We start from the raw sequence: 27,225 nt of genomic DNA on the forward strand, positions 1-27,225 counted from the left end.
TCTGAAATAGTTTATAAAAGCCCCGTGTGATGTGAAATGTACAATTGGTTCTGCTTTTTGTTAACATTCTGTAGGCTGTGATGTGAAATTGCCTGCTTCATGGTAGCGTGCAAAGTAGCTGCCTTTATGTGAATGTACAGTTGTGTTGCTGTGTAAAGCTGTTGCTGTTTATGCTCATAGCTTTATAGCTAGTTGTTGCAAAGCAACTGTTCATATCAGCAGCTTGTTCTGGGGATAACCAACCCACAAGGATTGTGCTTGTCTTTCTTCCTTGTATGCCCTTGGCACTCTTTCATGGTAACATTACTAGGACTCTTCCACCTTAATCCTAGCGTAACAGCTGGGGAGTATCACTCCCTGACAAATGGGGGAGTAGCAATAGCTGCTAGTTGACTTGACCGGAATTCTTTGAATGCATGAAACTCTCACATTGTGAAAGGCTAAGCAGGTCACAGTGTGGATGGTTCCTGTATAGGAGACTGCCAGGGAATGTCATACATACTGGTCTACTGGTCTGAGTTTCCCAGAGGAAACATGGGATAGAAGTGGAATATATTACATAATAAATGTATAGCTGAGTGAGTGAGAAAGGTATGGGAGCGGCAAGTACAGTATTTGCTCGGATCCAATTCCCACTTCCATCTGCTTTCCCAAAAATGTTGTTCTTACTGTCATTTGGGGATCATGGTGTGAGTAGAAATGTTGAATTGAAGGAGTTAGTGCTTCACGTGTTTAATGTGTGTGTGTTGCACTCCTTCTTAGAACAAAGTGCTATGGGAGGGTGGTTCTGAAATGTAATGCAATTCCTATAAACACAGTTTCGGTTTGTTTTGTCATCAGCATGCAACCTGTTTATCCCAAATTTAGGACTTCATCACAATGAACAGACTTGTTATCTGTGTATTGAGTAAGGATGAGATGTTGATACTGTCAACAGCTTGAAAGATATAAGCCATGGTGCTTTCCTAAAAATCAGCTGCTATAAATGGAAGCATGCTCCCTTACAGAAGCAAGTTGTCAGCTTGACAGTGTGCCTACATCAAAGTCCAAAATGCAGCTGCAAAGTTAGGGCATGGTATTAACTGTATGGATCACTTAGCATAAATATTACAAGAATTCCAATGGTTACTATTTTCTTTCTGGACTAAAATCAAGCTGCTAGTTTTAACCTTTAAAGCTGCATATGGCCTCGCTCCAGGAAACCTGAGGGTGCACCTATGGCTATAATTTTTCATACATTAAGGTCTAGCAATTAAAGCTTGTGATGGGTTTCATGTACATCAGACTAAAATTTGTAACTAGTAGAGTCTTATTCATCAGATCTGAATGTCTGGGCACTCATGTGACAAGTGAAGACCTTTTTAAGCAGGCAGCTAACTGAGTGTACTAGAGATTTTACCTGTCTTGTATTAGTTTAACTCCCCTGTGTTTTGCTAATTTTAACAGTTGTCTTATTGCTGCTTTATAAATGGTCAACTTGTTGTTCTCTCTCCACTTTGGGGAGTTGTAAAAATGTTGAAGCAGGACTTAAAATTTAAGTATCCCGTATATAAGCTTAACAAAATAAGAAATCAACGGACCATAATAGTAGATACGGTAGCTTCTCATTATTCTTAATGCCATTGTTTTAAAATAATTTTTTATCCACTTTTACTTTTTAATGGTTTATGGCAGGGTGGGGAACTTGTGGCTCTCCAGATATTGCTGGGCTGCAACTCCCACCATCCCTGACCATAGACTGTGCTCACTGGGGCTGATGGGAGTTGGAGTCCCACGGGGAGGGCCACAGGTTTCCCATCTCTGGCTTATGAGACATGGAATTTTAAAAGACATTTCCTCCTATTAGAAGCAGCTTGGTAGTGCTGAGAGAAATGTGAAACTCAGTTGTCTTTCCTTTCCTTTGTGTTTTTGTTCCATGACAATAGCTCTGAAATCCTTGGTTTCTAGGACTGAAGAAAAGACCTGTTTTCAACTTTGTGCAGCATCTAGTGATTTTGGGCCCTTCTTAACTTAAAAAGATAATGCAGGGCAGATACAGGAATGCATTCATCTTCTAAGGACTGGGAGCAGAATTGACTTGAGACAGCCATATGTGTGTGTGCCAAGGAACAATAGTGTACTTTTCAGGGGAGCAGGTGACACTGTGGTCTAAACCACTGAGCCTCTTGGGCTTGCTGATTGGAAGGTTGGTGGTTTGAATCCGTGCAACGGTGTGAACTCCTGTTGTTCTGTCCCAGCTCCAGCCAACCTAGCAGTTCGAAAGCATACCAGTGCAAGTAGATAAATAGGTACCGCTGCGGCAGGAAGGTAAACTATGTTTCCATGCACTCTGGCAGGCCCAGCTCTAGGTGCACTCCCGGTGGCACGGGGCGCCAGGCCGGCGGGGGGGGGAACAAAGCTGCGCGGAAGCCGTGCTGCACACTGCGCAAGGGCGGGGGCGCCGGAGCGATCTCAGCGCCAGGGCGCCTGACCTGCTTGAGAAGGCCCTGCACTCTGGCACTTGTTACGGTGTCCCATTGCACCAGTAGTGGATTAGTCATGCTGGCCACATGACCCAGAAAGCTGTCTGTCGACAAACATTGGTTCCCTCAACCTGAAAAGCGAGATGAGCACCGCAACCCCATAGTCGCCTTTAAATGGACTTAACCGTCCAGGGGTCCTTTACCTTTACTGTGTACATTGGTTTCACCAGCTCCTTACAGAGTATTGGTGAGGTGCTCCATCCAAGTGATTACTGCATGCAATTGTTACTGGGGCAATGATGAAAAAGGGCATGTGAAAGAGGCTCCTACTCCACTCTCAGTAACATATGAATGGACCCTAGATCAGGCATGTCCAACAGGTAGATCGTGATCTACCGGTAGATCATTGGCTCCCCCCAAAGAAGCTGAACAATTGTGGCTCCCCTAAAAAAACCTCAACATTTTACCTCCTCCCTGAAAAAACTCAACAACTTTGACCCAAACCCCAAAAAGGGGGTAGATCACTGCCAGTTTTTAACTCTGTGAGTAGATCGCAGTCTCTTGGGAGTTGGCCACCCCTGCCCTAGATAATTCATTCTTTTTCAGTATTCAGTTTCTTAGTATTTTAACCTATTACTTAGCATCTAAGCACAATAACTTACAATCCAGCAGATGTCCTCAGTCAGAAGAGGAAGTGAAGCAAGTTCCCCCAATCCCCCCTGCAACCCCACCCCCCACCAACCCTCCATAATAGATTTTCTGGGGGTGCTGGGAGCTGCAGAAAGGATGGGGATTTGGCAGAAATAAACTCCTCTCCTGCTCCATTAGTGAACATGTCCCCTGGAACAGCAGAACCAGTTAAATTCCATCTATTGAATTGCATAGAATCATACAGAATTGTAGAGTTGGAAGGTACCCCAAGGGTCATCTAGTCCATCCCCCTGCAATGCAGGAATCCTGCCCACAGCCGTCACTGAGTGGGCTCAGACCACCAATTTTCTGGTTAAGGGGCACGTACTGACCCACTGCACCACAGAGACGGTGTGGTATGAGCACTAAACCTTATAAATATGCACAAAATAAGGACAAACACATGTCAACCTTATGCAAGTTACATTGACTTTAAAGGCTGGTGACACCTGCATTTCTGTATTGTGTTGCAAGATCCTGGAAAGTAATAAGCCTTATTTTAACATTTCATTAGACTAAGTTTTCCCCATAGAATAACTTGTTATTCAAAACAAGCTCTTAAGGGAAGGAAGTTCACTTCAGTTGGTAACAGTTCCTGTGGATACCGAAGAACTTTGTACAATACACAGTACTGCATCATGCAACATCTTGTTTAGAAACTTCAGCTTTAACCTGGATCAGTGTCAGGTGACATGTTGATCCTCAAAAGCTGGAGTGCTTGCAAAGGGAAATTGAATTTGATGGCATACATGCTGGTAGAAGTACTTTGAGGCCCAAGTTGTTAGTGTACGTTTTGGGGAAAAGGATCCATGTATTCAGTATAACGTTTGGTTTTGACTTTAGCTCTGAGGCATTTTTATGACAAATGTATTATATAACCCTAGACGTGACTGGATCCTAGAATCACATAGCTGGGTCTGGATCCTGTACTAGTCTCTGATTCATGGATTGTTGCCTAGAGTTCAGTTCTCTATAAGAGGAAGAGTCTCTAGCTTGTGTGCACTCTCCCGAACCTGCTCTTCTCCTGCATAAAATGTAGTCTGTGCATTTGTCAATAATGAATGATGCTTCCATAATAAGCTCACTAGCAGTTAGAATGTGTTGTCCTAAAAATGAAATATTTCTCCCATCATATCGTGGAGCTTTTAACTGATAAGTTGAAGAAATCTTTGGAATGTGAATATTTTTGAAAAAGGAAATGGTATTAGTAAAAGAGGTTGGATGCTTATCACACATTTCTAAAAGTCCATTTTAGAATTTAAAGCGTACAGTATGCTCTTCGTACTGATTATTATTATATTATAGGAGATGAGGTGACAAGATAAAATGTTGAATTAAAATATATAGGAATGCAGTAAAGGTAAATACCTTAAAAGACTTGAGCGGATGACAGGTGGAAGCCGAAAGAGTTTGTGTATTGTAAGATTTTGTTTTTTGTATAATATGTTTGATATAATATGTTTGTGTATTGTAAGATTTTGTTTTTTGTATAATATGTTTGATATATTTTTGATTTATTTGATTTGTTTGTTTGATTTGTATGTGTTTAATTTTTAAATTCAAATAAAGGGGTTGGTGGGTTTTTTTTTTAAAAAAAGTGTACAGTATGCTGCATTCAAGTAAACCATACAAGAAAAGCTGAGTTGACTGTTCTTTAATAACTTTTGAATTGGAAAATAGGAAAATAAATAGGATTAGTAATGCCACAATAAGAATCAAGAGAAGTTATGTACTGAAATTATATTAGGCTTCAATTTTAAAAAATTAAATATTAATTAATTGTTAGGCTATAATCCTATATGTTCTTTCCTGGGAGTCAGCTCCATTGAACCCTGTGGGGCAGACATATATAGGATTGCACTATACATTTTATAATGTGCACAGTCCAAAGTTGAGCACTGTTGAATTTCATTGGAAGATATCTAAACCTATAATTAACTTTATCACTGACATAAATGAAACTTGTATTTGACATTATAATATTCATCATATTATTTTTAATGTATCTGAATTATATTTAATCATAAATATTCCACAACATTAAAATCTCTATTAAACAATGCTTAGCTCAGTCATTGTGGAGTAAATGTGTTGAATTTACAGAGGGACTCTGCAAGAGAGTACTTTTTTGGTGCAACTGGAAATGTTCTTATTTAGCAATTAAGTACCAATTTATGGTTTGTGGTTTATGTGTTATAATGTTGTGAATACTGTTCCCTTTCCCCCTACAAAGATAACGAGTTACATCTACATAAAATTAGACAGTACTATAAATGAAAAATCAGCCTGAGGATTAAGAATGGCCACACTTAAACTACATAATTAATTGGAAGAGAATAAATTATATTCAAATGTAATCTGAATTCCTGTACTGTGTCTTGGTTGCTGTAAAGATGAAGAACATGTTATAAATATTTTAATTAATAAATTTCCTCTAACTAAAGCTGCTATCAAACATTATACTCTGAAATAATTCTACTAGTTTGAGTTAAATTTACTCTAGATTATGTAGTTTGAAGACTTTTCTTATTTTGGGAATCCAGGAAACAAAATGTTTTCTGCATTGCCACTTTATTTATTTATTTTATCCCCCCCCCCCCGCCCACGTGCAAGACAGCAGACACAATGAATGCAAAATGAAGCTCTTTCTCCTACTGTAAGATTTCTGGTTTCTCAGTGCTGCTCCTTTGTTGGAGAATGGGGAACTCTTTTCTCTTGCCCTCCCCCACTTGTTTAAACTTGTTTCCTAGACTTGTCATGGTTTTTCCTGAGGAAGCCTACCTCTGTCTAACCTTCACCTTCATAGACTACATTTCACAAACTTTGGAATATTGGAAGTTGCTTTCTACCAAGTCATTGGTCCATCTAATACAGTCCTGTTGATACTGACTGACAGTGACACTCCAGGTTTTCAAGAAGGAATCTTTCCTATCCATCCCATCCCTTGGAGGTGCTGCAAATTGAACCTGGAACCTTATTCATGCAAAACATGTGTGTTTACACTGAGTTTACAAATCTTTCCCAGGGTGGGAAAGAGAGCTGGAGGTGTGTATCATGTTTATCCTCTTTTTGGGGGGTGGGGTGGAGAAAGCGCTAAAGTTTCATCCATTGTTTGAATATTATACAAGCCGTACCTTGGTTTTCAAACAGCTTAGTTCTCAAACGTTTTGGCTCCCAATCGCCACAAACCCAGAAGTGACTGTTCCGGTTTGCAAACGATTTTTGGAAGCTGAACGTCCGACGCGGCTTCCGATTGGCTACAGGAGCTTCCTGCAGCCAATCAGAAGCCGCACTTTGGTTTCTGAACATTTTGGAAGTCGAACGGACTTCCGGAACGGATTCCCTTCGACTTCCAAGGTATGACTGTAATGTGAATGTTCATCCGTAAATGTTGTGCTGTGGTATTCTCAGAATGCAATTTCTATTGATGGCAAAGAATACTCTTACACCAATAGAAATCCGAATAAATAAATTTGCCATAAATACAACACTTTTTCAAACTTATGACAATTGATGGCAAGAGGACTAGTGCTGTATATCAAGATTTTAATCAAGATTCCAAAAGGATGATGTTCCCAAGAAAATTTTAGTAGCTTTTAACTCTTGTCTTCACCCATTTAAGTCATTTGACACTCTTCTTATTTTCTATTCTCTTAAGATGCCATCAGAAATGGTTGCCTAGGGGATATTGTTCTTTCTAAGAATAGGTCACACTAAATGGTACCAAAAACCCTGAAATACTAAAATCCTTTTTAAATATGGCTTGCTGTCATTACTGCAATTTATGTTCTACAGAATATATACCAAAATCTGTACTGTTGTTATTTGCATTTGTATGGTCTTGCCCTCTCCCCTCCTCCTCCTTGTCTATTGTAGAAATAATTTTGAATAAAAACCAATAATAGCCAAATTGCACCATATATTTTTAAAATATCTGAATTTATTGGTTGGCCAAGATAATTGAACTCCGTTCATAAACTTGTAAGACCTGCCTTCCAGTTTGCATGATAAAGGATAATTAAGCAGGGCAGAAACATGCACGATGACCTAATTAGTAGAATTTAATTGGGCTGTTGCATATGTTGAGTCTCTATGTGGTGCACCAGTCCATCATGGAATGGTGGAGGGCACACTGCTATTTTACCATACAAACTGACCTAACAAATGTGTGAAGTTGACCTTAATTGTTCCAGCAAATTGAATTCAAATAGGGAATGGAAAGTGTTTGGGAGGTGTATGGGATACTACCCAGGATCTCTGAGTGCAGCATGATTCTTATTTCCAGCTGCTATTCTACATCAAAATCAGAGACTTCTTCCCTTTATTGGTTGCAGCTTTCAGACAGTCCATTCCTGTTCCATCACTAGCACAACATCTCCCTACTGGTGCTTCAGAAAGAGCATTTTTAGCAAGGTTCTGAGTGTCATGTGTCACTGCTATTTTGATTCTTTTGTTGTTGTTTAGTTGTTTAGTTGTTTAGTCGTGCCCGACTCTTCGTGACCCCATGGACCAGAGCACGCCAGGCACACCTGTCTTCCACTGCCCTTCGCAGTTTAGTCAGACTCATGTTCGTAGCTTCAAGGACTCTGTCCAACCATCTCGTCCTCTGATTCTAGGAGAAGGAAATTCCCATGTCATTTCATAATATACTTCCTATAGTATATACCGCTTGTTGTGTTTGTTTCACGTTGCAGCTTTTCAGGTTGCAAACGTGTATACTAGACTGGTGACTGGGAGCAGCTGCCGAGACCACATAACACCAGTCTTGAAAAACCTGCATTGGCTCCCAGTACGTTTCCGAGCACAGTTCAAAGTGTTGGTGTTGACCTTTAAAGCCCTAAACGGCCTCGGTCCAGTATACTTGAAGGAGCGTCTCCACCTCCATCGCTCTGCCCGGACACTGAAGCGCTGCTCTAGTTGCGGACTTTTCAGGGTGTGAACGGCACCCCGGAACGGATCATGTCCACAACTAGAGGTACCACTGTACATGCTAATGACATTGTATACACACACAGGCTTCAACTCCTGTCTGCACTCCCAAGGCAGGGCAGAGCCAGGCAGTGCTTAGGTTAAGATCTACTGGTAGACAACTTGCAATCTGAAGTAAATCATAAAGGATTTATGACTCCCAGTTGTTTAGCAATTGCAACAACACAATGACCTCTTCCTATTCTACTGATGAAATGAAAAAACTGTGTCGGGGGAGGGGGGAGAGTGTTAAGCAGGAATTGATTTTTATGCAGGACTGTGTGACCTCAGTTAAAGTCAAGTACTCCAAAAAGATTCCTAGGCTCAGAATAATGTGAAGGATATGGGTTGTATCCAGCTAATTTTTTAATTAGGACGGACCCATTAAACTTAATGGATCTAAGTTAGTTGTGTTCATTCATTTCAATAGGTTTACTCTGAGTAGGGCTAGCATTGGCAACAGTAATCTCTCACCTGACTCTGTAAAGGGTGGGGGAGTAGATCCTGTTAAGCCTGAAGTCTGCTCATCTCTGCCCTATATGCCACTGGAATTGGAAGGGTGGGGTGGATATTGCTGTCAGCGGCCTACACATGCATGAAAATAGTACACAGTTGTGGGGCAGGGGGTTCTTCTGCATCCAACTTCGTCACTGTAGTCCAGGTAGCCTCAGTGGCTAGAAGGGCCTTTTACCAGCTGTGACAGGTAAAACAGCTAAGGCTGTCCCTGGATTGGGAACGGAGTCAAGTACTAGTGACTTCAGGGTTGGAGTACTACAATGTATTCTATGTGGGGATTCCCTTGTGCTTGATCCAGAAGCTAAAGTTAGTGCAGAATGCTGCAGCACAGTTGCAAACAGGAACAAGAACCTGTCAGCATATGACACCTGCTCAGCCATCTGCACTGTTTGCCAATTTGCTACTGGACTAAGTTCATGGTGATAAATCCTGTAACATCTTGTGACCAGTTTCCTTGCAGGATTACCTTATATGCACATATACTTGTTCCACACACATGTAAAAAACTCGGCCTTTTAATGTGGCAGCACCTATACTTTGAAACTCCCTGCTTGGCAGGCAGCTTCACTGTACACTTTCTGGCACCTGCCTAAAACATTTTTGTTTAGGCGGGCCTATCAAGATATGTAGAAGTTGCATGTGTTTTAATCAGTTTTTAGTATATTATTGATTTTGAATGTTTTTTAATACCTGTTTTTATTGTTTACTGAAATAATTTTAATGGGGGGTTGTGTATAAACAGCTTTGAAGTTTTACTACAATCACATACATTTTGTTAAGTAAAATTAATAAAATAACCCAATAACACGCAAATGTGAAAATGATAGTAAAACAGGGTCTCATTTTTTGTTTTTGTACCTATTGTCAAGAAAAAGAAAATAAACTATAAACGTTTCTAACATACTGTTGCAATAACAAGAAAATGCTGCTTGAATCCAACAATCATTCTTGAATGGTATATCTTTAATATATAGTCCTCATTTTGGCTGCTACATATTGTTTAAATCTGTTTTTCCATTTTTGTTATGCGAAATATTTTTCAAAACCCTTCAGAAGCAGATGATACTGGTTCAGTTGAAGCAACCCTCCATTTGGAGGAATAGCTGTGACCCATGAGCAGTTCCTTCTTGCTGCCCTGTTATTTATACATTGCTTCACTTTCAGTTCTAAGTTTTACTTTAACCATGATTTGGCATGTTTTTCGAACCGCTGTATGAGAATGGGGCAAAGAGAAGGAGGAAGATGCCTGCAATTCATTTCAGTGGTTAGAGTTACCTAAACTGGAGCTTTATCTAACATTGAGCTCAGATGGCTTTAGCTGCTAGTAACACATTTCCAAATAACAACCTTTCTATTAACTTAAAAGAACAGTTCATTACATGTTTTGTTTTGTTTTGTTTTTAATTTATGAACTCACGTTTTCAGCATGCCCTAGGGATTTCCTGAGGTGTGCAGAAACCACTACCTTGTCTATGGGTGGCCATATTTCAACATCAAGTTCGGTATTAAAAGGAATGATAGTTTGCACAGTCAACCATGTTAAACACATTTAAGTGTCATTTATTTTAATAGGAAAGGTAAACATACCCTTTAGTCTATTCCATTGAAAATAGTGAATAATAAAAGGTCCTTAACTTTGGCTGGATTGTGCACAGTGTTTGTTTAAATAGTGGTATCTAGGACTGTTTTAAAAGGCTTGTTATATCAATCAACTTGCAACCACTTTACTTGAGCAGATATGTGTGTTTTTATTAATATTTATTTGCAGTTTGCCTCACCTTATCTTGAGGGCTCAGGATGAGTAGAATAAAAATAGGTAGGAAATATTTTTAAAGACTCGGTTAAGTAACTGTGCTGGCATCACCCTCAGCCAATTATTGTATATGACTGGGTAGTGGATACAAATGATGTGTGTACATTTAAGAAAGCGAATTGCTTACATAGATTTAAATTTTATTCGGTAGCATGGTGGACTGGCTTGACCTGCACGGAATAAAAGGTATTTGTTATTAAGCCTTGGGATTTTGAAATGTACTTTCAGATCAACTCCCTATTCTGTTAATACTATATATAACTGGTGGAAATAGTTGAAATGTGCAATACAGTGTAGTTAATAATTGAATTAATGTGCTATTTCTTCAGTACTATTTCAGTCAGTCAGTCATTCCAGTTCTGCATTGCCTCAGTATCTCCGGACAGATGCTACTGCATACCCAGTTTGAATGTTGGGTGTTAGTTTTGTTTTATCTTTGAAAGGTTTAGGCCTTCTTTCTTTTTTAAATATTTTGCCAGTACTGTATGTTTGTTTTCAAACAAATCACCACCTTATATATCGTAAGAAAATTGCTTTCTTAGGATATTATGCTAATTATCAGATTCTTCCAACCAATGCAAAATTTCCCACAACTGGATCACACAACACCCTGATTAAGAGCCAGTGTTTACTCAAAAACACTTTCTCTGCTTTTTAGGGTAGTTATGTTCCATTAACAATTGTTTTATTATTGTTTGGTGTGAGCAACCTTTTGCTAAGGCTAATATGTGGCAGGGTATGCATGTTTTAATTTAAAAAGTAGTAATAAACCACATTTGGAGTCAAGTGACCAGAATATCCATGATTTGAAACTTTTTTCTAGCTATTTAAAATCTTCAGTTTTTGTTTTTTTTAGTTTTTTTAATCACCATGATAAAACAGAATGCCATTGTGAGGAATATTTAAAATAAATACTTGGGAGTTTTCCAGCATGACTACCCAGCCTGCAAACTGGCAAGTTCAAATAGCAAACATTTTGCTTCCCTTGAAAAATATGGCACAGACTTTGGAGTCAGACTAGAAATGTAAAGGGGAAGAATGGATGCTATCGTCTTGTAAATGCATCCTGGGGGGAGGGGGGACGACAAACATTATGGCCTCAAAAGTGGTTTGAATTCATAGATTATGTGCTTTGTTGCAGGAATGCCAGCTGAAGGCCAGCTTGCTTTGCAACATAATTCCCTTCACACTCTTTTTACTGATTTAAGTGATCTTCACATGGTTACCAGGGAGTGGAACTGCGCTGCTGGCCCCTCCCCGATCTCCATGCATTAGATGTGGGTATTTGGAAGGGGAAAGGCTTTTTCAAATAGACCTCTGTGTGTATGGGTTTTCATCCAACAGATATCCACTCCAGGCATGCGTATATCGGGGCCGGGGGGGGGGGAGTATTTCCAGAAATCAAATTATGTCAGGTGCATCATTAGAAATAGCTTTGTCTAAGTGTATCCTAATGACTCTAAATCTTGATGATAAAAAAATGCTTTCTGAATTGTCTCAGCGGCAGAAGTTACTTTTTAATTGTTCTGTGTTTACATATTGCTTTTGTTGGGAGAACCACCTTTCATTATTCTGCTGGCAGTGTACACATTATTGTTTACCAATACACGTATCCATAAAAAGCCTCAATGTGCTAAAAGAATTGTTGATGATTTCTTGAGTTAAAAATTAATTCTAAACAAAAATCTTAAATCAGGTATGAGCATATTAAGAGTGTTGGTTTGGGATACTGTATTAATTTTACATTTGGTTCGAATACATGGGGGGGAAAACTATCATTAGCTGATTTATGCATGCCTGCAAGATCCTGGTTGCCACTGAAAATCGCTTCCGTGTATTTGAGTCTTTACACTACTGCAGAAACATTTTGAATCAGCTTCCCATTTAGTTTGGTCAAATTGGTGGGAAGTATGCATGCCATTGTTGTGTTTCTGACTCTGGGAGCCTTATGTTGCAAATCCTTGTGAATAAGCAGATTGAATTGTACACATTCCACGAGTCCTAACTCCATGGAAAAAATTTTCCGCAGCAATCATACCACCACCGGGCATCTTTGAATCATTTCCATGTTGTGATTGCTGTTTCAGTAGTACATTTAGCTTAAAATCAGTTGGGAGCTTTGATGTTTCAAAAAGTACAGTGTGAGAACAAATCACAACGGCTTAAAAACATGAAGGTGATTTATTAAACAGAGCTAATGCATACCGATACAACACCTTGTTGTACTATTTGCCTGAAACTACGCTGCATCTATAATCTAAATAGAGCATTAGATCAAGGATCAGTGAACAATCAATTAATACCAAAATAATTGTATGTTTCTCTTGTCCCAGCATGCCTTCTGTTGTTGTTTTATATTGAATTTACTACCTAAAAGAGAACTATTGATTTACTGAGTTGAATTAGCACCTCTCAGCCTACTGGGGCAGACAGGGTGAGGAGTTGGAGGGGCACCAGAACTCAAAGATGCTCCTGGTTGCTATTTTAGAAGCTCAGTCATGTTGGCTTTAATCCCAAACAGTGCTGTTCATCTGAAAATCAAGTCAGTGATATCATTGAACTTCAAGATTATACATAGGATTTTATCTAAGAAGGGGTGACTAAGACTTTCAGGCCAACCCTTTTTGGCATTATAGTGGGGGACTTATGGGAGCATCCAATAAAAAAAGTTATTGGTAAAACTAACTATTATTAGTTTTTTAAAATTAAATGGAAAGAAATGATTGGGGAACCCTTCAGCATCACAGCAGGGGATTTTCTTAACTGAAGTTCTGTGGGGCACTGACATAAGGAGTATGTAATTAAATATGTATAATCTTATTAATGATGTCCAGAATTAATTTTTAATAATGATAAAAGTAATATTTGTTTCAAAGCAGAGAATATATCATAATGGACAAATATTATTAGTCACCAGTGGTAGAGACTATGATAAGTAGAGTGAGTCTTTTTATGTCATTGTGTTTAATGCTTTATTTTCTGTAAACTATTTGGGTGGATGAGTAACGTTTCATTTTGCCCAGGAATGTCATGGTAGCATTAGGAAAAGGTAAAGGGACCCCTGACCATTAGGTCCAGTCATGACCGACTCTGGGGTTGCGGCGCTCATCTCGCGTTATTGACTGAGGGAGCCGGCGTACAGCTTCCAGGTCATGTGGCCGGTATGACAAAGCCGCTTCTGGCGAACCAGAGAAGCACACGGAAACGCCGTTTACCTTCCCACTGTAGCGGTCCCTATTTATCTACTTGCACTTTGACGTGCTTTCGAACTGCTAGGTTGGTAGGAGCTGGCACCGAGCAACAGGAGCTCACCCCGTTGAAGGGATTCGAACCACCACCTGCATCCCACCAAGGTGCCTTAAAAAATAAATGGATTTTGTTTATATGAGGAAATATATGGCAGAGATCTCCCATGTTATTTGGAAACTTATTGATGGATTGATTAATTGAGCAGCAGTCCTCTGCTTGCTTATTTTAGAGTAAATTGTATGTATCCAGTAAAATTTACTGCAGAATAAGCAAGCGTAAGATTGCTGTTCAAGAATGGCAGAATTGAGCTGTTTGTAACTAATTAGCAGTTAACATAAGAATATGAGAGTACCACTTCCAAAATTAGAAGAAAGGGCAAATTTTTAAATGTTAATTTGGTGACTCACATATGTTTATATATGGAAAAATATTCTAAATTGAGTCTTCCAACTCATTTTGAATATTCACATTTTTAAGAAATGCCATATTCTGCCTTTGTGTATAACTGAGTTTTCATCCAGCATGATGACAAATCAGATTGCATTTCCTAGAACACATAAGAAACTAAGAGCCTGATAGATATTTAAAAGGCGTGCTCACTCTGCATTTTGATAATATTCCCTCCAAAGTAAAATACAGAGAGAAAACTTAGAGTACTATAGTACCATTTAGTTTTCAGGTTCAATTCAAAATGCTGGTGTTTACTTAAGTCCTGAACAGCAGCCGAGTCTCTGTATATCTTAGGGAGTTCCTCAGAGCCCTTGAGACACAGACTCCCACCCCATTATGATCTACCGGAGAAACCTTTCATTAGGAATTGTGTAGCTGCAGGTCAGAATAAGTCCTTTATGGTCCCAAAGGAATTCTTGTCTTTGCCAGTTATTAGAAATTACTGTAAAGGGTTTTCATTTACGCAGGCTTTTGAAGACTGCTTTTGTTGTTGTTAAATTGCTTGAGCTATAATGTATTTCTCTTAGGGCTGCAGCGTTTACTTATATAATGGCATAGATTAATAAAAAAAACCTTTTGATTGCTGGACAGTAAATTTTACATATTATTTTTAATATAGGTACCTGGGTTTGAGGAGGGGTATGTTATTTTAACACTCCGTCTGTGATCTCTCCCTCCACTCTCTTTAATAAAAAGAAGGCACAACAGTTATCAATAACAGGCAGCAGCTCCAGAAATGTAATGCTGCCCACTTGGCTTCTGAGAAGAAAACATTTTGACTTCTCCTCATGGTTCACTTTTGAGCCAATCACTTTTGAGCACAATTCTCAACTTTGACACTGTAGAAATGATCCTGAAAGTATAGGTACTTGCAAAACTTTAGGGATTCTCTCCTCTCTCACACAGAGTATGCATGCTACACAATCGCATCACTTGATTAAAACATAATTAATTAATATTTCGTTAAGTACAGCGGTATCTCCGGTTGAACAGGGGGATCTGTTCCAGAGCTCCGGTCGGATCCCGAGGTGTGCATATCCCGAGGTGCCGCTTCTGCGCATGCACGCACAGCAAAACCCAGAAAAATACTTCCATGTTTGCCATGTTCACATTCTGAAGGATACACAACAAGAGGTGTGCGTATCCAGAGGTACCACTGTATAAGCTCCAGTTTTTATTGTTTGTTGAGTATGAGTTCTAATTTCATCCCTGATTTTTACTGGGTATTTATGATTCACTTGTTGGTCGGTTGGTTTTTATCTTGGTAAAAGACCTTTTTCTCCATTATGAAAAAATTAGCAACAAAATGTTTGTCAGTCCTAAACACACTAAATAAGGACTCAGCCTCATTGGGCATAGCAGGACTTACTCCAGAGCATGCATACATAGTATTGCACTGTCTAGTAAATAATAGATGTGAAAAAGAACAATTATAGGAACTTGGGAAGCTGCCTTATACCATGTCAGTCTTTTATCCATCTAGTGCAGCATAACCAGTGTTCACTGTCAGTGGTTCTCCAGGGTCTCTGGCAGAGGTATTTGACCTAACCTGGTGTATGATCCTTTTTAAATAAAAAAACCAGTTGCCAGGGATGTACCTTCTGCTTCCACACCATTGAGCTATGGTGCCTCTAGACTGTGTACAGTGGTACCTTGCTTCCTGAATGGCTTAGTTGTCAAACAAATTGGCTCCCAAACGCCTAGAAGTACCGTATTTTTCCATGTATAGGGCAACCCTTATTTTTGGGGACTCCAAATTGAGAAAATAGGGGAAGATTGCCCAGAGTTGTTCAGCTTTTGGGGGGGGGGATTGCCGACAATCGCTCACTGCCAGCAGCCACCAGTCACATGCCCAAACGACACTGACAAACGCCTGCTCGCGGCAGCCACCGACCGCCCCTCCCCACCGCTGCACTATCCATGTATAAGACGACCCCCAATTTTTAGCATTTTTTAATAATTAAAAAACCTCTTCTTATACATGGAAAAATACGGGAAGTTTTCCAGTTTGCGAACGTTTTTCAGAAGCTGGACATCCAACACAGCTTCCGATTGAGTGCAGGAAGCCTCCTGCAGCCAATTGGAAGCCGCCTTGGTTTTTGAATGATTTTGGGAGTTGAACGGACTCCCAGAACGGATTAAGTTCAGGAACCAAGGTACCACTGTGTCTATGTTTGGTGATAAAGCGGGGGGACGGGGACGTCTATGTCACTTTCCCAGGCTTCTATTTTTAAGCTCACATTAATTTGTCCCTTTCTAATAGGCCGGGTGTATTTTTTCTTTTTTAAAAAGTCCAAAAACTGCATGTAGTTGAGTGTCCAGTATAGATGGATTCTAAGCTGAAACATTTCCTGTTCCTAACATTTATCATATCTATTCTCGTTCTTTGTTACTGAAGAAGTGTTTTGCATGAAATTTTCATCCAGTTTATAAGAATAAAGTATTAAATGATGGCTAGTAATATTATCAAATGACCTTACTGGCTTCTGAAGAGCTATCTTCCTTAACAGTAATTAAGCAGTTACTGAAATGAAAAAGGTTTCAAATAGAACTGAATTTCTGAATTGTTAATTTCTGCAGTGTTATAATACTAAGCATCAGTGATACTTTATGTTCTTCAGGCTGCAAACCTATACATACTTTCGTGGGGAATAAGTCTCATTGAACTCAGTGGGATTTACTTGAGAGTAATATATAGGATCGTAATGTAAAAGAGGCTGGAAATGCTTCTTCTTTCTTTGACTTGTAATAAATATTTTATGGGATCTTAATTAAATGAATGGAATTAATAAACTTTATAAGAATTCTTGTCCTGACTGCCTAACTTTACTAACATTATTTGTGCACACAAAATTATTTACAAGACAGTATGTTTTGGAGCTGGGAACTGATTAAAGCTTTGAGCTTATTAATTATGCTTAAATATTTAATTAATTTAAACTCCCATTTTCAGTATGTATCCTGGCTTGAACCCCAAGAACCACAATCAGTTTTCTTCCAGGATCTCCTACTGCTCTTCCACTGCCATCCCCTCATCTCTCTCTCCTTGGTTTGTCTGGTGGATATGAACCTTGCTTACAGAGCAGGAAGTAGGATGTGGTTGCCATTTTCTATGCCTTGTCAAGGGAGGATGTAAAATTCACCATTTCAAACTTCATAAAATAATGTCACAGACTGAAATGTGTAACAAAAAACCCAATAACTTTACTTACCATTCTCCAGATTTTACTGTAGCTGATCTCAGAATAAGCAGAGCTCTGGACTTCAATCCATTGACTTTCCCTAGAATTCATGGACCTTCGCTTTGGGAACGATCTGCGAGGGTTCTGACAGGGTCCTAGAGTCCTCTTTTCTCCTTCCCAAAGCCTTGTTAGCACTTTCCTAGCTTTGAGAAGGAGGCGGGAGAGCTAGGAGTTGGACCATGCCAGAGCCTTGAGCCTCCTTTCCAAAGCCTAGCGTGCATCGCCTAGCTGGCTTTCGGAAGGCAGTACAAAGGCTTGAAGGGGGGGATCAAATTTTGGCCTCACTTCTTTGTCCTACATGACAAGGCAGTGTTCAGCCCGTGGTTTCTGTGTCAAATTACTCTTGTGGCCCACTTGCTTTGAGACATTGGGCCACTCTGCTTGATCTAAATGATCTCAAATGGAAAGAAATTAGAACGACCTCTTCCTTAGGTATTAGGCTAGTTGGTCTGAATGTACAATTCCATATCTCTTACTTATGTATCACATTTCTAGGCTGTACTTCCTTTCAAGTTGCATACATTGGGTTGGCCCACTTTTCTTCGCAACAATCCTTTTGTCAATTATGGAGATGGGATTTCAGTTTACACTTCCACTGCAGCACACTATAGCTTTTATTTGTTGCAATAGACTGTGATGGCCAGAAACCAACTTGGCAAAAATTAAACAAATTAATGGAGAATAGGTTTCTCTTTGAGCTATTGGACAGGGATACACAAGGGATTGCCATTAACATCATACCCTGCTTGTGAGCTGTCTACAGGCATTTATTTTATTGACTACAGATGGAATAGTAGATTAGAGAGACCTTTGGGCTGATCCAATGAAGCTGTTCTTAAGTACCTATTAGAAATAAACACAAATGGTTGACACAGTGCATCTATGTTTAAATTCTATAATCTATAATTATATACTTTGGTAAATCCATCCACGTGCTTAAAAAATAGGATGAAGTTGCAAATAAATATGCTTGCTGAAAGAGGAACGTAAAAGGACATGAAAATGAGCCCCTGTTCACAGGCTTATGGAATAACAAAGGAACAGTTGTGTGTTTTGTTTATGAAGGTGTATTAAGTACAGAAATAATTTGTTTCATGAGGCACTTGTAGTGGCATGGCATCATGGCAGTATTCTGCTAGGAGTTGATTACGTCATACCAGTCTCTTGGACCTACACAAATACATCCTGAGGAGGAAAGAGAGAACACTGTTTACTGACTCTCCAGGCTAATGTTTGATACATCAAATCACTTTCATAAAAGCTCGTAGTACAATTCATCAAGTTGTTGATGTGATATAGATGTGATGGAAACAAAATAACCTTGCAAAGAATATTTAGAAAATGAGAGAAAGGGTTACTTCTATCAGTAGTGATAGCTTTCACTAATTAGCAAGGGTAATTGCATGATTATTGCACACCTAGAAAGTATTCTAGAAAAAGGCCTGCTGGGGGTAGAGATAATCTTCTCCCAAGGGTTGCCCTCTTAATTAAGTGTACACTAAAGCAGGTGTACACAGAGACTTTGAACACCATGTTAAGCAGGTCCCTTGGCTTCCAACTTGGCTATTCCTAAATGAGTTGTAATGAGTGTTATGTCTCAGGTTGTGTGCTAATGAAGCTTTTGTTGTAAATTGTACTGAAAAATTAAGGGAGAGAGATTTATTTGCATATTACAACCCTCTTTGTTTGTCTTTGTTGCTAGCTCAGTAGATGGGCAGTAAGCTGCTGTGTCTCCATAGCAAAATAAACTCTTTTGAACAAACCTGTACATGCAGCATTGAAAGGTGGCTGTGTTGAAGCCATAGGGGACATTTCCTGTCTTCTAAACAAAAGCATGATTATCATGGGAATCTGCTTGTTTGTTTGAAATATGAGTGTGTGGATATTTATTTTAGATTGTGTTTAATGCTGTGCAATATTTTAAAAGAGCAAAACATCCAAATCAAATATGACAAGGGATGCAGCAAATAGACTCTGAACTAACAATTTAGCATTGACATTTGATTATATTAAGCATTCTTCTTAGGAGAATGGCTATGGAGGAGTTATGCCCTGTTCATCCATAGTCTGTTTGTCACTTTAATTTGGAGGAAGAACATGTAAGACCTACCATATTTTCAGGTGCCTGTTTTCTTTGATGTAGGTGCCAGCAACCTGCCATAATGTATTTACCATGTCACTTTACTCAGTTGATGTTGTCACATTTAGGGGGCAATAGGGTTAAACCACAGAGTCTAGGGCTTGCTGATCAGAAGGTCGGCGGTTCGAATCCCTGCAGCGGGGTGAGCTCCTGTTGCTCGGTCCCAGCTCCTGCCCACCTAGCAGTTCGAAAGCACATCAAAGTGCAAGTAGATAAATAGGGACCGTTCCGGCGGGAAGGTAAATGGCATTTCCGTGCGCTGCTCTGGTTCGCCAGAAGCAGCTTTGTCATGCTGGCCACATGACCCGGAAGCTGTCTGCGGACAAACGCGGGCTCCCTCGGCCTATAGAGCGAGATGAGCGCCGCAACCCCAGAGTCGGACACGACTGGACCTGATGGTCAGGGGCCCCTTTACCTTTACCTATGACAAGATGCACCAGGTTGAACATCTTAGGATGTAGCAGATCTCTAGCTCAGCCAGCTGATTCCTGGCTCCCCAACCCTGGCACAGCCACCGTAACTTGCTAATCGCAGATCATTTGGCTTGGAAGAGTCCCCCAAAAGGGCATGGTGGGGGCAGGACCAGAGAGGCATATGAAGCCTGTTCCGCTCAGTCACATAATCTAGCAACCTAGTATATTTTATAGGCTTGTTTTCCCTCTGCCAAGCTTAGGCAGAGCAGCAGTAGTAGTGTAACTTTATGCCAACTTAATTTGCACTGTATTGCTTTACTCCAGCTTCTTGTGTATAGGATTGCTCCTTAACCTCTCTTAGGCTAAATCATGTCTATGTTAAATATGTCAAATGTTTGAGACAAATTATCAATTTTGAACTTCGTTCTGTTCAGAAAAATAGCTATATTTTACCTCTAGGTGAGCAAACAATTTTAACACAATAACTTCCTAAACAAAAGTCCTTGTGCCAAGAATTATTCAAGACAGAGAGCATTCCTGTGTGATTTCTCTTCTTTTTATGATAATCAGTCATGGCGGCCCACCAGATTTCATCACAATATTTAAAGATACACTCACTTTTAAAGTAGATGCATAGGTTGATGGACAAGTTTTCCTCCTTCAAAAAATAGGTTCTGATAGCAATAATGACTTTCTGAGCATTTACAGGTGTTGTCCAACTTCAACGCCACCAGCCCAGCCAGCCTGGTCAGTGATCAGGAATGGCATTAGAAATAGTGATGGTGATGGTGATGATGTGCTCTATGTGCAATTATTTGAATGTTGAAGAAGTTTGTTCCCAATTATAAGAAGGGGAAGACAGTTTACTGTAAAATAATAAACAGTGTGGTGCCTTAATAAATCTCTGTGAACAACTATACAGTACTGAAGACATAATTATTGCATACTCTTGTTGTACGCTGAGGATGTTTATGAGCAATACTAAAGCATCTGCTCTGAGTTGCAAAAAGTCTAAATTAGGAAATGTGAGAATTTTCTAAGTCCAGCATTTTTCAGAGTTATGACTAACATAGTAGGAGAGAGAGAAGACACAGTCCACATAGTTTAAGGCGGATCGCTGCTTAAAGTTAAAATCAGTTCGCACACTTCTTGGAGGATGTCCTATTGAACTAAGTGAAATGAGGCTTCTAAGTAAAGTGACTGTACTTTCAACCTTACAGAAGCTTTGTTGTTTATTAATGCAGCCAAGTGAATCCTTTAACAAGTAGTTCTTCTATCCTAATGTCTGAGGTTTACCTATTGTCAAAAATAACTCTGTTGAATGGGCATATTTCCTGAACTGTCATTCTTTGTTCCAAGGGAAGGCTCCTTTTCATACTGAGCTGGAAAAAAAACCTGTGGCTTATACTATCTTGTGGGCCGGTTTGATCAGCCCCACCTATTTCTTTTCTCTTTGGACATTGTTCTTGTTTGATGGCTCTTGGCTAAACAAACCTAAACAAACTGATTAATTATACACTAGTAACTTCCCTGTATGTTTGGGATGCGGGTGGCGCTGTGGTCTAAACCACTGAGCCTCTTGGGCTTGCCAATCAGAAGGTCAGCGGTTCGAATCCCCGTGATGGTGTGAGCTCCCATTGCTCAGTCCCAGCTCCTGCCAACATAGCAGTTTGAAAGCACGTCAAAAATGCAAGTAGATAAATAGGTACCGCTCCAGTGGGAAGGTAAACGGCGTTTCCATGCGCTGCTCTGGTTTCAGTGTTCCGTTGTGCCAGAAGTGGCTTTGTCATCACTATTCATGCTGGCCACGTGACCCGGAAAAACTGTCTGTGGACAAACGCCGGCTCCTTTGGCCTGTAAAGCGAGGTGAAGGAGCGTCTCCACCCACATCGTTCAGCCTGGAGACTGAGATCCAGTGCCGAGGGCCTTCTGGCGGTTCCCTCATTGTGAGAAGTGAGGTTACAGGGAACCAGACAGAGGGCCTTCTCGGTAGTGGCGCCTGCCCTGTGGAATGCCCTCCCATCAGATGTCAAGGAAATAAGCAGCTATCCTATTTTTAAAAGACATCTGAAGGCCGCCCTGTTTAGGGAAGTTTTTAATATTTAATGCTGTATTGTTTTTAACACTCGATTGGGAGCCGCCCAGAGTGGCTGGGGAAACTCAGCCAGATGGGTGGGGTATAAATAAATTGATGATGATGATGATGATGATTGATTGATTGACTCCAGAGTCATCTGTGACTGGACTTAAGTGTCAGGGGTCCCTTTACCTTTACCTTTTTAACCTTCCTGTGCTTAAAGCTCTCACAACTCAAGCCCAACCTTTTATTTAGCTCAGCTCTTCCTAGGTGTTTAACCTATGTTCCCCATGTAGCATGGTTCTTCTAAAAAAACAACAACAATTATTTTTCCTTCTGATACACTTTCCTACTCAACACTTCTCAGCCTCCTGGTTCCCAGCCCAGGACTCTGCCCATCCACCTTGTCTCTCACCCAGGGTGCAAACAAACTAACAAATCACCTACCCAAATCTCACAACAAAGAGAGTTCCTGGAACCTGCTGACATCACCCTAGTCTCTCTAGGGTTGCCTTTATGGATTTTTTGTAGTTTAAGAAAACATTAGTTATCTTATGTTCACTTGAGGAAAATCTACTTTTTAGAAATACTTTTTATCAATTTAAATTTCACCCTGTGATGTGAGAGGACAGTCATAGTTAAAAAGAGAAAAAGCAGCCACAGCAGCTCAGGCAGTGTTCTTTAAAGGCTTTTCCAAAGTGGTTTAGATTTCAGTCTGCTGCCAGATCATATACTGTACCAAGGGACTACTAATCAAACATGTTTGATTATGTTCACCACAGAATAAATCAAAACAACAAAGCATTGTTAAAAGGGATGCAATTTTTAAATGGTCCAGAGTTAGAGAATTTGCCTCCAGTCAGACACAAATGCACACCTAAGTCAGAAGTTTAATAGTGTGAAATGTCTTTTGCTAACATATGTGTGCAAGTGTTTGAATCTTTCCAAGTGATGGTCTCCTCTTCTGAGTGGAATATTTTATTCTATTTTTAAAACCAATAAATTTACTTTCTAGTGAATTGATTAATTTTCCATAGAATTCCGACACTTGGATAAACTAATATGAGCACATCCTTTCAAACCATTTTAATTTTTTTTAAAAAAAAATCTAGCAACATCTATGTGCACTGCATTTTTTTCCTTTTTGTTTGAAGCAGGAAGTCATTTTGGAGCTGAAGGTAATGAAATTCTTGAGGCCTGATCTAATGAGTAATATGTAAAAAGAAATTTTCCTTACTAAAAACCTCACTAGTTGTCCCCCCCCACACACACCTTTCTTTTTCAAGAACCTGTTAACTTTAAAGTAACATCCCACCTTCTGCTAGGACCTATGTATGACTCAGGGTGAAGTTACATTTTAAATGGAAATTGTGATAGACAGCACCTATAATTACAGCAATTTTTTATCTGGCTGTTTGAACTGTCAAGCTAGTCATTGAGTGCATAAAGTACTGGAAACGGTACAGGAGGTTTATACATACATTAAATTAATCTTTCCGAGCAACTTGACTATTTAAAGCTGAAATATAGAATTCAGAAACATTTCCAAGACATTTCTAAAAAGAGAAGGGATAGAAACAAACTTGTTCTTTCCTATTTTATTTGTGTTGATTGTGTTGACATGACCAACTTTGTTTTATAATTGCATATGTTTGAAGTTATTAACAGTATCACATATTAGCTGTCGTAAATAGTAATGTGAATGCAGTATTCATCAAGAACCATTCTCTTTATCATCCCCAATTGTGTGAATTAGCTCTTCCGAATGATGCATGTCATAATTTCATATACAGGAAATATCCATGTTATTCCTACTCAGAGTAGATCCATGACAAGAGTTCTTCTGAATAAAACCTAGTTGAATGCAACCAACAGTATTACATATGCTGATGATTCCGTTTTTGGAAATCCAGAGGGAATTTCTTTTTTGAAGGTGCCTTTACATCATAAAGAATCCAAAGTAAAAACTTAACCAGAGAGGAGGCTAGCTTCAGATCTTACCCAAGCTCTTAAGTGGTGTGCTTTGTCTTTGAAGTACAGGCAACCCCTGATTTCCGCAGGGGTTGCGTTCTGGGTCATTGCGTGCTTGCATGAAATCACATGCAATTGAAACACCTTGTTCTGCCCTGTTCTGCATCCTCCCTTGTTCTGTCCTTTTAGTGACTTTTTAATGACATTTCTAGGTCACTTCCTGGTTCAGCGCTGTGCGCATGTGCACACATACCAGTCTCACCTAAGACAGGGGGTGGGGTGGGCTGTCCCTGTATTTGATGCCTCCCACCAACCCATTTAAGTTTGAACGCCCGTCCAAAATGAGCAAGTGAAATGATGTGTGTATCTTTTTCAATCATAACATAATCAAGTCAAATAAATTAAAACAGTATACAATTTTTTTAAAGCCACAAAGAGGTGTCACATTAAAGATTTGATTTGGGTGCAAGACATATGCATGGCTACCCTCCAAAGGCTGTTGAGATATGGCTCAGTTGTGTTAGGCAGAGAGCATAGTATGCTGCTTGCGGTTTACCAGTATTGTAACTTCTTCCATTTTTGAAAGGGTGCAACAGCAAAATATTTGGAAGGAAAACAGTATGTTGGGGAGCTTTCTGAGCTGCTAAAGAAGAGTTTAGTTGATTATATCTGTTATGTATTGCTTAGATAGATAGAGAGATAGATATGAATGAGTCATAATTCAAATATTTCATCAAAATTAATGTTATCACATTTCCAATTTTCAGGAATTCTTTGAACACGCAAAAAAGCTCTGGGACGATGAAGGAGTAAAGGCATGCTTCGAGAGATCAAATGAATACCAGTTGATTGATTGTGCACAATAGTAAGTGCTGCTTACAGAACAATGTACTTGTGCAAGCCTGAAAACTAGCATTCTAAATTTATGATTGGAGGCCAGTGGAAACTTGCAGAAAGCATTTTTGTTTTGTTTTATGTTTGAGGGAGGTGTTTTTTTCACAGGAAAGGGAATATTCCTCATACACTACACCTGATTTATTATAGCCATGTCTCCTCTCTCAAACCTCACTTACAGTGACTGCTCCTTTCACTCAGTCCACTAACTATGTAATCTACGCCATGTATTAGTTATATCCCCAGTTCCAAAGTAAACATCAACTTATCATAATACATAACATTTGGTGGGGTGTAAGTTGTTACAAAACTTATCTTTCTTTTAATATTATAATGAAACACACACACACACTTTAAAGTCTTAGAGCCTGATCCTGCCAAAGTTGACTACTTTTCAGTCCTACTTATTTCAATAGCTGAGAATGATGCACATACTTGAACTCCCCAGCTGTAAACTGGAACTTAAATGTGCTTAATTTGGACTGGAACATAACTATGCGTAAGGAACCAAGTTGATATGTTCCCCCCTCTGCTAATAAATACTAATTTATTATATTGGTTCCATGGGGCATTTGGGTGCTTGTTTTCATTTATGTTACTGTATATGTATCTACTTTTTCAATAACATCCTTGTTTTAAGAGCTTGAATAAGAATAAAACTTGAGGATCAGCTTTTTCCTTTCAGCTCATCTGAATTGTTTAAGTAAGAGTCAGGTTAGTATATAATAGAGGATTTATGATAAATGGAAAAAACTGGGAACTAAGCAGGATATTTCACTTTGTTATGTGTGCTTTTAGGTATATCTTTGACAAAAACTTGACACATTTTCCCCTCTAACTAAAACAGTTATTCTATTCGCTTATTCTGAACACTGGAAAAATGATACCATGCCAGAAAGACAGTATTTTAAAATATACCATATACTGTAATAAGACATGCCCCACAAAAAAACCAGCATATCATTACCATCTATAGTTTTGGGGGAGGTGTTGGGGTTTATTTGGGGATGGAGTTGAAGTGGCCAGTCCAATCTTTTGAAGTGGCCAGTGACCAGTCCAATCTTTCTTCCCGTCAGAAAAGAATAAATCAGTAGAATAGCATTGTACAGAGCAATATAGTTTGACGCAAATAAAATATACAGCATCAACACATTTCTAGAAACCTCGTGGGAAAAGGAGGCTTTTCCAGTTTCACAGCAGTTCCACCCAACATACATCTTTGTCAGCTCTAGTCCTTGTCCCAAAGCCTGAGAAATGCCCAGTCATTCCTGCTGTGGCTCTCTGCTCTCTAATATAAATCACAAACGTGTTATAATAGTCCAGTGTTGGTTATTTTTCTTTTGGCAACCTCAATTTGAAAGACAGTTTCTCAGCCACTGCAGTATTCCATTATTTTTCACTTTGGCATGGTTGGTGGAGCTTGCAATTCTAGCATAAAGCAAAGTAGATCCTGAAAGTCTGAAGAAACCATGTCACTAATTTAAAGCTACTTTCTTACAGGTCAAATAATCATTAACTTTTTTCAAAAATAATAATAATATAATATAATTTTGGAGGTAGAAAGGCAGGGTATCCACCCTCTAAATAATTAAATGGGCCTGATTCGATTTTCCAATGCTCAGTTATAACAAAAAAGTTACTTTTTTAAAAGGCTGGTGCATTTTAAGAATAAAGCAAATTGCTTGGAATACCTGGATTTTGTTAGATAACTACCTGTCCAGGTTAAATATCATGTCATTTTAAACAATATTTCTATTGTTTCTATAATATCTTTTAATACTTGTAGAACCGGAATCTAACTGATGATTCGAGTTCTTAACAAATTAACTGATTTTTCTCCTGTTTAAACTTCTAGACTCAGTTCATATCAGTGGTTCACTGGCATGAATTCAAAACCATTTTTGTAGGGCGATTCATTGTTTTTCATTTCCTGTAAAATTAGGTAAGTGGCCAAGGCAAGGTTTAGTTATTTTTAGGTTCAGCAGTAATTGTAGTAGAGAAAACTGGCCAATTATCACATGACTGACAGTATCACAGGGAACATCCCAGCACTGTGTTGTAAACAAAGACTACCAGTATCAAAGACGAGCTTATGGTATAGAGAACAAGGCTACCAGACAGTTATGGAAGGGAGGATGGGTACTATTGCATACTATTATACCGATAAACAAAATTTCAGTGGGTTGTATTCAGCTGAGTTAGGCCACAGCTGCTCCATACATTTAAAGCAGTACAGTGGTACTTTGGTTCTCAAACTTAGTCCGTTCCGGAAGTCCATTCCCAAACCAAAGCGTTCCAAAACCAAGGCACACTTTCCCATAGAAAGTAATGCAAAATGGA

The 27,225-nt window shown here is 39.3% G+C and overlaps 1 protein-coding gene and 1 non-coding gene across 5 annotated transcripts in view; one reads left to right on the forward strand and one right to left on the reverse strand.

Moving 5' to 3' along the window:
- Positions 1-27,225, forward strand: part of GNAL (G protein subunit alpha L) — a 124,803-nt gene that overhangs the window by 63,607 nt on the left and 33,971 nt on the right. For all 4 annotated transcript variants that reach the window (XM_035124705.2, XM_060277912.1, XM_035124706.2 and 1 more), the window contains exon 5: positions 24,759-24,856. In XM_035124705.2, the coding sequence (XP_034980596.2) occupies positions 24,759-24,856 (98 nt within the window). The remainder of the gene's footprint in view (positions 1-24,758; positions 24,857-27,225) is intronic.
- Positions 14,800-15,016, reverse strand: LOC118090573 (small nucleolar RNA U3). Its single transcript, XR_004693271.1, has one exon. It is a non-coding gene; the product is annotated as a small nucleolar RNA U3 (small nucleolar RNA).

Source organism: Zootoca vivipara, chromosome 8 (genome assembly GCF_963506605.1).
Source record: "Zootoca vivipara chromosome 8, rZooViv1.1, whole genome shotgun sequence".
Lineage (NCBI taxonomy): Eukaryota > Metazoa > Chordata > Lepidosauria > Squamata > Lacertidae > Zootoca > Zootoca vivipara.